An 11,950-nucleotide genomic window follows, 5' to 3' on the forward strand; every position below is an offset into this window, starting at 1 on the left:
AGAGCCACAAGCTTCCCATCCCCAGTGGCAGCTCCCAGGTAATTGTCCCTTTCACTCTTGCCACCAGCTAGAAGCAGTGAAAACATTTTAAATAGACAGTGCAGCAGCTATTTAAGTTGAGTCCCATGACACAGCAACCAAATTGGTTTATCACGTTCTCTAAGAGAGACAGAATCTGTATCACTGCTGACTTGAAGGATGTTTCTAATTCATACACCATTTCTTAGAGTCTTGCTACTTATTTTTATCCCAGCCACAGCCACTAAATTCAACACTGCCAACACAGAAGGCATTGAGCAAGCTTCAGCTGCTGTCTTATACCGGATTTTGCTAAGCTGACCTTGGTGACCAGAAGAACTATTTGTGTTCCAGCTCCCTCTCCCTTCACAGCCCCCATCACTTGATACTCCCTCCCTGCCACCATCATTTCCTTTGTACAAATTCCTTAGTTCAAATTTTGCTTGACCTCACCTTGACTGTCTCAGTTGCCTTAAGTACTTCTGCAGCCAGCACCATTTTGGAAATTTTTTTTGTAAATTTATTTTCTTTAAATCTTTGATGTATTCTGGGTAATCTGTTTGCCAAAAATACAACTCAGATCCAAACAGCCTTTTTAGGTTTGCTACCTCTCTTCTGGTGGCTAGAAATCACATCCAGACATATTTCCCCCTTGGATACAGCTACTTAAGGGGCTTTTGATCTTCTGGAGAAACATGCTGTCTACACTTTTCTTTCAAAATTTTATAATTGTTGAGGGGGAAGAAAAAATATATGCTTCACTGTAGCAAAGACAAACATAGGGATGGAAGCAAACCAATAAAAAGGTGCACTGAGGGAGCTGAAATACGTTTGCCCTCCCAGTGCATCACTAACAGATAAAAGTGCTATCTGCTTTTTAGCTTTCTAAGGAACTCAGCTGTTTCTCTGATAAAGTACGATAATCATACAGAAATGAGCAAGGTTGCAATTTTTTCACATGACTACAGAAACTGCAGTGCTGCATTGAATGAATAACTAGCAGGAAAGAGGGCTTCCCAAAGTTCAATCCCATTCCCATTCATTCTCAACCTTCTTTTCACTTCTAAGAAAAGAAGTAATAAATAAGAAACAGTAAACCATTTTTATTAGTTCACAGCATCCATCTATTAACAAGGCAAACAGCAGCTACAAACTTTTCACGTTTACATCATGCAGCCTCGTCTGCAACATCAACTTGGGTCAAGAAGAGCTGATACCTCCCCAGTAGCACCATTTGTGCTCTGTGCCATTTCAAGGGGAACTGACCCAACTGCAGCTTTTTTCAAGTGAACCACAAGCAGTTAAAATATGAATTAGAAACATCAAAAGTCCTGAAACTGAATCATGTTCCTTAGCAAACTGCAGCAACCAAGTGAGTTCATGCACCTTGTGTATAAACTGATGCAGCAATTGGTTGGGGAAGGTTAAGCTGCACACCCCTTTGGAGGGGTCAAAGCAGAGCCATCACGAGCAGCACAGGTTATCATAGCTGAAAATTTCTCTCTGCCTCCTTTGCCACTCACACCTTTAAAAGAGATTTAAACAGTTCTGGGGAAACACTGAACGTTTTATTCCTGTGCTGGGGAGAGTTTAGCACACTATTCTTCTACTCAGGCATTTCTAAGGCAAATCCTAAAATAAAGCAGAGTGCTCATCTGAAGCACAGGTTGGTGTTTCACATGGTCTACTTACGTTCGAGCCCACTTGTCCAGTTCTTCGTCCAGGTAAGTTTTAACTTTTTTTGGCTGGAGTCCAAGAGAATTCCCAACAAAGTATATGCAGCTCTCCTCTCCGTTCACCAGGGCCAGGTCAGCTGCGGTGGGAAACCAGAAATAACACAAGCGGGCACAAGGAAGGAATATATCTACGTGCCACCACCCAGAGCTGCCTCCATCAGAGCTCCCCACATGCAAATAGAAGTGCAACATCCCAGCCTTCCTCCTGCCATACAAGTGACATTATAAAAGTGTCCTGTTCTAAGGTGGAGGACAGTGCAGCAACATGCAAGCGGTTATTCCCTCACACCTGCAATCTGGGGCCAAGTGCATACACATCCACTTTGGAACCAATGAGAATTAAATCCCCAGGTCTCTCAGCTGCATGGAAAGCAACCACCAGCACTGATTTTGTCAGGTTTGTAATCAACAGTGAGTGAAAACTGAGCATTTCCATGGCCAGACCATCCACTTATTCCATCATCAATATATCACTATTTTGAGCTGTGAAACTACTTCAATTGTACGCTTAATAGAAGTTAAGACTAGGTAAATTTGTGTCTTTCATTAAGATCTCTCCGCATGATTAAATTGCTATCTAGAGAAATATTCATTTTTGGAATATTTAAGGCAGTCACAAAAGTTCTTGTCTTGTCAGCATATATTGTGGGCTGCACTTCATGTCATCTTCCAGTGAGGAAGAGGAAATATATGCTGACAAATTCTTTCAATGATTAGGAGAAAAGCAAGGCCTGGAAATTTATAAATAATAGCTCTAGTGATGTTCTGAACAATCTAATTACCCCATGTCATAATCCATCAATCCAAACATTGTCTTTTTCTATTATTTCTCACACTAGACATCCTTGGAGGGAGAGATGATCTTCTTGTAAGCAATCTGCATGCATCTATACAGGTACTTACAAAACCCTGAGTTAACATTACCTGTATTTTTAGTAAATGAGGGAGTATGTTAAGATGCATGCTAGAATTAAATAAGTCTGCATTTCAGTCTGAAAATATTATTTTAAAGCTGTAGAAAAAATAGATTAGATGTCTGGAAGAGGTCTCTTACTACCTTTCACACTAACAATTACCAACTTCATTGAACTTCACCAGAAACACATATTTCAGAAGTATAGGCAACTGTGGTAATTTATTCCTTAAAGCTTTAGAAGCTTTTAAAAAGCATAAGTCAGAGAGCAATTTTAGCCTAATCTGTTTTACAGATACTACGTCTGTTTTTCATCCATATTTTAATAGGAATGAAAGCAGAGAGGTATAAATATTATCCATGGTCCTAAATTGGTTCTATTAACAGTTCTCTTCCTATCAAGAAGCACAACAATATGGTCTCATTGGGAACAGCAAGAAGGGTCTTTGCTCAAGAATTCAAGCTCTAAATCTCACTGTTACTTTTTATATTTCAATCAAGCATTAAAACAGGTAAGGAATTATAAACAAGGCAGCTTTTCTTGCACCACAGTCCTCTCTAGATAAAACACCTCTTGGGTTGCTGTTGAAAAGCAGCAGCATTACTTCTTTGAGAAAATATATCTTTCTACTTTTACATCTGTCACTTTTGATACTTATTTTCTGGCATGCTATCGCCTTTATATGAGGCTATACTCTTCCTTTTCACAAAAGGCTGTTTATTTCCTCCTCCCTGGCATCATTAAAATACTCATTTTGGACCACTGCTGCTTCTCAAACTACTCTAGGGTTTTGTTTGCTTCGTTGTTTAGTTTGTCTGGTTTTTATCAGCATATCGCTATATTCCAAAATTTCCCCTGTCATTGTGATATCATTTACAATCAAGTTTAAGACAAGTTATCTTTCGCCAAATTACCCTTATTTCTTACAGTACTAGCCCATTTTATTCCTAGTGGAGCTGTGGTTGACATAAATAGATCTATGAAATATTCAAATAAGAAGCAAGATCTATTGATGAGATAAAGAATGATGCAAAAAGATAAATAATTACAGAAATGTGTCCTTAGAACAGCAGAAGGTACATGCACAATGATTCACCTAAAGATTTATTGGATATATTATCAATGATTCTTACATCTATTTGAATTCATGTGGATTGGTCAGACCTACATCATTTTTCTGCATTAGAGGTGTATTCCTATACCTTTCAAACTTCAAAAGCAAGTATGTTTTCAGAAATATTCAACCCAAACAAACAGAAGTAATATTTTCATGAGCCAGAAATGATGGATTAAATCTGCTTACAAATTACTTGAATCCTACCCTTTGTTGAAGGATGAAAGATCACCCCTTCCATATCTTTCTATTTCCCCACGCACACATCCCCAACAAGCCCTCCAAACAAAGAGCCACATTTATAAGACTAACAGTACCTTTAACCATCTCTTCAGGGAAATACAGCTTACCACTTTCACTGCAGGACAACTTTTTATTCTCAAGAAAAGCAAATTATGCTCAATTCCTTTATGAGATGACAAAACACATGCCACAGCCTTAATCAGACTGACGATTTGGTACCTAAACACAATCCAGTCATTCCTACCTCTCTCAACATGCAAGAAAAAACATTAAAGAGTCTATGCTGTCATCTCAGAGAGGTACGATATGTGAATTTTTCCCTAAATCTTCTCCTATCATCTCTTCTTATTTGTTCACCTGTGCCTTGTCCCTCAGGCTTGCCCATAAAACCTCAGATTTGCCAGGGAGTTAGACTGCTAGTTGTTTCTACCTGATCGATATAACAAATAAACATTATAGACAGCTGAGACAGTTTGTAAGCTGAAAACAAAATTAAGCTACTATACTGACTTTCTAAATATTTTCACGTATGTAACCTTACAGTTGTCACTTACAGATGTTCTCATCTGCTTCTTCTAAGGCTTCATTTTAAAACCTCATCGTTACACTTTATGTAAATATATAAAAAGGTATTTGATGGCTAATCCCTGTAATGACATTTATCTTAAGCATGCTATCTAGGATCTGCTCCTGTGCCAAGATAAATGTCATGAGAGATCTCTATGCTGGCAGTGTAAATATATATATTTTTCCCCACATCCCTACTGCTTTTCAGCAGGGAAGCTGCTTCTAACAGAGACAGGGAAAAAGGGGGGAGGGGGAACCTTCAATTTGCAAATACAAAAATGATGGGTTCTCTAGGCTGTTCAACTGATACTATCAATAGGCTGCTTAGCTTCACAAAAACACATTCACAATCTCAGGTACATGAATTATAGTAACTTGGGTAAAAAAATTCAAATTTGGTCCAAATATTATGCTAATTGACAAACATATTAAAGAGGATGTTAGAAAGGACTCAACAAATACTGACACAGAAGTATCTCGTGAATTGTATGTAGATTTTTATACTTCTGTTAATTTGAAGCTGCCAAGGCATTGCAGTGGAGTTCAACTGCCCCTGAGAGTGAAACCACCACACTGCATTCCCAGCATTCCGGATTGCTAGGTAAGGAGATATCGAAGGAAAACACATTCAAAAATTGTTCAGAAATTCAAGAAATTGACAGTTTTTCATTATGGACCTTGTCCAAGAGTAATCTCATGAGTAGAACTATAATTTCTCAGATTCTACCAGTACTATCCTCTTCAGAACAATCTGCAGAAATTGTACCTGCTTTTATTAGCAAAAATATTTTGCAAGAAACCTGTGTTGTTGTTCTTTTTTTCTTTAATTTGTAATAAAAGCTTTCTGCCAAGGAGGAGCATGTTGGAGAAGAGGACTATGCATAGTCATAGCCATTCTCACCATCCAAGGTAATACCAGTTGAAAAGACTTCAAGTTTTGTTCCCCATGCATTTGACACGTCAGATGAAAATAAACCCAGATGGGACATGGAAACAGAGTAGACCCCAAGAGCACATTGCCTTTGAAGGTAGATGCTCACACCAGGCTTCCCTGCTCACTTGTGGCCATGCACAACAGCAGTAGCAGCTACAAAACCCACTGGCAGCAGTGCCAAGCACAGCACCAGAGTATCCAAACATGGAAATGCTTTGCACTTTCTGTCAGGAGTGCTGATAAGAAAAGGAGCAAAAGCATCCCTCCTGGCTTACCCCTCTTGGCTGGCTGCTTGCACGCCAGGTCCTCTCTTAACAACCTGACCAGAATTCCCTCTTTGCCCACATCCAGTCTCCTCAGAACAACCTGCACATCAGGAGCAAGTCAGGAAAAGGTAGAGACTCTTTTGCGTGGCTACACTGAAACATGCAGTGATCTGTTTGTAGGCAATTCATGAGGAAAGCAATCCTCAAATAAAGGCTTCGTTATGAATTATTTGCTGAGATCAATTATTTGCTTTAAGGCACAGTCTTCATCTAGCCTCAGGAAGAAAATCATCTCCACTACTAGCAATAAGGGAGAAATGTGAATATAATATACATACCGTCCCATTCATTAACTAAAATAATTGTAACTAGACAGATAACACCAAGCTGTATTATACTGAGGAAGTAACTGTGCTGAACTACAAGTTATAAGCGACATTGCTGTTTCAAACCATTAGCTAGAAAGGCTTCTGCCTATAATTTTCAATCAGTCACTATATTGTTCAAAGCAGCTGACTGACAGCATAAGCACCATGCAAGCACTGTATCCTCGCATTTTATTCAGGAAGGGAATGAGAGCATAAAGCTTTTGGTGCTAGAATAAGTTGATGGATTGATTTAGCAACACCAGGGACACACTGTGCTCAGATATAACTGCAATTGCTCAATTATCTCATAAGTGACAATGATTTCCAGTGATTTGTGATAAACATATGCAGAAGATAAGAATCCCCCCACCCTCCCCCCACACTTCCACTGTAATTATAATTCTCACTTGGAGGCAGATCCTTGACTTTCGGGATATAGAAACATTCACGAAGATGCTTTAACTCATCTTCTTCATCTAGGCAAAAAGCAAGTTTCTTGTCTGCTGGGCTGCATCCTAGCCGCGAGGCAGCTTGCTCTATAATGGTTGCTGGTAGTGCAGTAGAAGATGGATCCATTTTCAGATCATTCAATTTCACCTTAAAATGAGAAGTGCCACAGTTTAACTTCTACAGCATGTATATTCACGAGTGGTTGATTAGCAGCCACCAAAGCCACAGCATTCAAGGCCCCGCATTTTCTTGATTTAAAGCTTTTAAGTAGTGAAATGTGAATGAATAATGGCAAAATTGATCAATTCAAGTAAATACATAGCAGCGTATTTCTGTTTTTAAGGCTTTTTTTCTTCCCCCAGCTCCATAGATACACTGCTGTTCCCTTTTTAAGCTATATCAGCAGCCTCCCAGTTCTCCCACCAGACCAACAGCAGTTACAAACACCGAAGCATCATTCACAGTTGCCGGATCTGAAAACCAGAGGCAGCATTGTTGTTTTTACAGTCTGTGCTCCTAAAGATAGCAGGTGCATAGCTACACTGAAAGTTGTTTCCAGGCTACAATGCTCAGACTCTCTCAGCTTTTTTTCCTTGCCAAATGGGAGGGGCCCTTTGTGCTAATCTACAGGGGTGGACAGGAAGTATACAGATGAAAAAGACATCATAAGATGCTTTCAAAAATAAGACCTTAAAATAGTTTTAGTCTAGCTACATCAGAAATCCTATGGTCTTATCTCCCTTGTTCCAAAAAAGGGACAAAGCCCAAATCAAGCAGTAAGCACAGAGTGTAAATTAGTGAGTTTCTGTTGTTGCTTTTTTTCTTTAAATCAAGTTTTAATGCCAGCCCCTGAACATCATCCTAAAGAGTTTCATCACCACATACAGGAAAGACAATTGTGGGCATCTCAATATAACCCTCTGAACAGAGCAACTCCATTAGTGCCAATTAATTCAAACCTCTTTATACCCTAGGTAAACGGCCAGCATGATGCCAGTTATCTGGTTTAATCATTTGATTTATGATCAGAATGTTCCTCTCCAGAGTAGATACATTACACAGTATTATTTTTTTCCCCCATCTCAGCAACACAGAGGGGGAAAAAAAAGCTGTAATTTAACTGCTAATATTCACTTTCTCTTAGGGGCCTTTCGAGATAACCAATTGTTGAACATGGGTTGTTCACACTTCCTCATCATCACCAAATTTATCACCCTTATCCAGTCATCCTAATCACTTCTTAGCTACTAAAAAGGAAAGAAATACTGGAAAAGTGCTAGAAAGGTATTCAAGCATCCTTTCTGTCAGTGGTTTCTACAGCTTCTAGGAGGTGAATGGCTACCATGTGACGAGGTCCTGGGTGCAGTGCTAAAGGAGCAGCTGACATGGATGAAAACAGTACACACCAACTGATCACCTCCAAAAGACACAGTGGGAACTGCTTTCCAGCCCCTGCACAGCTGTGCAGCAGTTCCCAGACCTTGCATTTCCCACTTCCTCTGCTGCAGTATTGGTAACATCTGGAGTCTTCTATAGGTCAGAAGTGTACTCTGGACCCTCTTGGCATTCATCAGAACTGCTCAGAGATCTTTATTTCCTCCAATAGATGCAAAATAGCTAGAAAAGCAAGCCAGGATCACAGGCATGGTACGGACACCACCTGTACCTGCACCTTGTTATTGTGTAAAGATACTGAGGAAAAGTTTACTCTTCTCCCACTTACAAATTTTAAGAAGGCGTGGGCTTAACCAGCACTATTTTTAAGCAATACAGGAGTCAGCACTTGGAAAGTTCCAAAGACTTATTTCTTTTATTTGCAACGCTATCATGGAAAGAATGTCCAGTAAACATGAAAGCAAGATATAATTGTATTCTTTTTTTTTTAATAGAGATTTAGTGCACACTAAGGAAGCAAAATCCTTGAAGATGGAAATACCTCCTTCGCTGCTGCCTCATTCCAGATAAAAGAGCCACCTGGCAGCCTTTCCTACATCCAGGCTTCCCTTCCCTCTCATTAATGCCTAGATTTGTTTGCTGCTCATGAACATAGTTCTGAATTAAGACCTTAATGTATGATCCAGCTGAGGCTCTTTACCTAGCAGAGCAGGTGTACTTGATAGGAAGTTGAGTGTCACAGAACAGGCCCACAAGAGGGGTAATGCAGAGCATTAGTATTGCCATCCCCACCTTCTCTCCTGGGTAAGAGACTACAATAAATGTAGCTTCCATTACTTAGCTAATACAGGTAATGCCAGCTAATTCCATTGCAATTTATAACCAGCAGATGTATAAGGGTGTTTGAAGGACACTTTGGTGGGGGCTTTGTTGTTTGTTTTTGTTTGTTTGTTTTACATACCAGATCCCTCTTATCTGGGCTCCAGATTCTTTGTTTTCCCAACACATAAAGACATGACAGCATCCTTCCATCTGTCTCTCTTTCCCATTTCATTGTAAGAACACAGAGTTATTACAGTAGATTAATAGCTATCATAATCCAGGTCATCCACTGACCTGTGTGGAAAGCCTAAATGGGTTTTGTATCCAATTGAGGCCTGACCCAAAACCCAATGAAGTCAGTAGGTGTCTCTTTATTAGAGACAAATTTCTGGATGAGGCTTCTAGTTCCCTGTCATTGCTGTAGTTTGCTGCATCTGATCAATGAGTTTTGTTTATTATAATTCTTATATTAAATTTTGACAGCAAATATAATATCCAATGCAAAGATGTAGAAGCCAAAAATGATTAAGTGCTCTGAGGTATCTGATTTAATACAAGCATTATGAAATAAGACAAAACTACTAAAATAAAAATCAATCAATCAAAATCCTACTGAGGAATGAAATCCCAGAATCGAACTCTGAGACCAGAATAAAAAAGCACTTTTGTTCTTCAGTTGAGAATTAGGCTTCGGAGAAAAGTCCTTTTTTAAAAAAAATATACTTTATAGCATTTCCTAATTGCTGTAGAACAGAGTACCATTTCACAGTAATTTATGAATTATTTTCTACATGCAGATTTTTTTTTTAATCAAAAACAGTACAGCTTTATTCCACCCAGTCATCTTCACTTAACTGAGAACTATATTCTGCATCCTCTTCAAATCAAAATCAATGCAAAATATTCTTCCCACTTCCCCACATCTCCTTATCAGTATATTTTTTTTTATATGACTTGAAGTATAAACAAACAATACTAAGAAAAAACCTCTACCACCTCCTGTGAAGTATAATAAAAACATGAAGTATTTTCCTCATTTCCTTGAAATTTCCTGGCACTGTAGGTTTAACAGAAAGAGGACATGAAGTCAGCTTTTTTTTTTTTTTTTTTTTTTTTTGACGTCTTCCCTACCTCCCCTACCATAAGATTTAATTCTTCTGCAGTTTTTCTTTCTGTTCCCCAACTCCTCCTGATGTTCACTAGCTTTTCTCCCCCCAAGGTACTCTTTGCTTCAGCCCTTACTTCTCCCACTCTTTTGGTATATGCAGGAATTCACAGTAAAGAACTCACCAGTGAGTCCTGGCAATGTTTAGCTTTCAAAAAGAGCACATGCAATCAAAATTAAGAAAAGTCATTACGTGTTTGATCAGCACAAGTACCAACTCATTTTATCTGCAATTTTTAACCCATAGAAAACAGTGGAAAGACCATAAAAGGCAATGGATGAGGAAGTCAGGCAAATGACATGGACGTGATTATTTCTCTTTAGTCCTTTATGCATAATTTACTGACTAAACAGAAATAAGTATGAATATTAACAAGCTATCCTATCAAACTCACACACAAAGGTCCATTAGGCTTAATTATAAGAACAATCTCTCCTATTTTTAGATGCACTTACTGTATTTTTATAGTTCTACTCCGCCTATGTTTGTATTTTGATGCCTTCAATAAAAGAACTGTACAGTCCCTCAGCCCCTTTAAACGTTCTCTTCAAGCATTCCAAGTTTTTACTCACAGTCTTCCTACCCAAGACAGTGCTGACACAGGCATACAACGAATCCCTACTTAAAAGCTGTGTCAGTAGCCTCAGGGGAGAGTTTATCAAGAAAAAATAGCAGGTCCTGCACTTTCTGCCCTCCAATGGCTGTCCAACAGGTTGCTAAACACGGCTCAGCCCACAGAACTTTGAGTTCTTCAGGTGACCCTGCGAGTGAACTCTGAGTATTGGGATTGTGCACCGACGTAAGCATGCAAGTTAACAAAACTGATCTGTGCTTTCAAAACACACCCAGTGAGAGCACCAATGGCATCGTGGATTGCAGTCTGAAACAAAGAAAACCTACAGCTACGTGCAGTGCATAAGGGACGATCCTCCCTCCCATCTTTATGCAAAGAAAACTGCTTTAGTGAATACAGAAACGCAGAAGGCAACTCCTAAAATACACAGCCCAAAGCAAAGCATTCTAGATTATTTCAGGTTAAATACACTTCAATGAATCTGTTTACATTACAGGAACGCAGAGGGGGAAAAGAAATTAAATGTTCGCAGCATACCCAGCAACAGTCAGCAGCAAACACAACGTGTAATTAAATAAGTTACAGAACAGAGTGTCACAGCTGCAACAAGGGAATGTGACAAAGGGATTAGAATAAACTCAGTTACTTAGAGCAATTTAGACATACATTGACCTTAACGTCGAGCAGTGACTCAGTGTTACAAGTAATTTCACATGTAAAGCTCATCTTTCCCCCTCCACAGAGAAGTGACATTACCCTGAGATTGGCAGTCGTTCCTGGGAGAGGATGAGGAAACCCTTGTGCAAATGCATGAGTCGCATTAGGAAACAGCCGTAGTCATGTGTCTGCTCTGTCAGACTCTGACCTGAGCAGAAGCTGAGCACGTGACCCCCCCAGAGTTAACCGAAACCAAGGACTTGTATGTACACATGCATATATAAGTTTATATATTGCTCTTCTTTATCACCATTGCAAAATTAAAACCTCTGATTAAGATCTTTCTCCCACAGATGTGCAAGAACGAGGCCACAAACAACCATAGTGAAAGTGGTTTTAAACTAAGCTGTTTCACTTTAGGGAAGGAGCAGATCGATATGTAACAGCCAGGAGTCAGTAAAGTGTACAAGAACATGGCAGGGCAAGCAAGGGGAATTTACATGGAGAATGGATTTGGCAACGTGAGAAACAGAAGAATCAGAGGTGAAATTAGAGACAAATAGAGTTTATACCCCTGTATGGGAACTGCTGAGTCACGGCCTGAACCTCTGATTGATCACCTGAGGCGAGCAATGAGTCAGCCCTGGGAGCACAGGTGAAGGCAATTCACCTGTGCTGCAGGAAGGGGTGGAGCCTGGCTCCACCTCTCCTAGACCCATTTAAGAG

The 11,950-nt window shown here is 39.5% G+C and overlaps 1 protein-coding gene across 3 annotated transcripts in view; it reads right to left on the bottom strand.

Annotated features, from left to right (window-relative positions):
• The window catches only part of KYNU (kynureninase), a 55,156-nt gene extending 43,792 nt beyond the window's left edge, over positions 1 to 11,364 (bottom strand). The window contains exons 1-3 of one of the 3 annotated variants that reach the window (XM_090143527.1): positions 11,324 to 11,364; positions 6,568 to 6,757; positions 1,711 to 1,831 (exon numbers count right to left, since the gene is read on the bottom strand). In XM_090143527.1, the coding sequence (XP_089999653.1) occupies positions 1,711 to 1,831; positions 6,568 to 6,736 (290 nt within the window). In that variant the 5' untranslated portion in view covers positions 6,737 to 6,757; positions 11,324 to 11,364. Of the gene's footprint in view, positions 1 to 1,710; positions 1,832 to 6,567; positions 6,758 to 10,448; positions 10,650 to 11,323 lie in introns of those variants that run through there. The other 2 variants (XM_090143528.1, XM_031590757.2) reach the window with 2 other exon arrangements.
• Between the last annotated feature and the right edge of the window lie 586 nt (positions 11,365 to 11,950).

Source organism: Phasianus colchicus, chromosome 7, assembly GCF_987193195.1.
Source record: "Phasianus colchicus chromosome 7, bPhaCol1.hap1.1, whole genome shotgun sequence".
Classification (NCBI taxonomy): Eukaryota; Metazoa; Chordata; class Aves; order Galliformes; family Phasianidae; genus Phasianus; species Phasianus colchicus.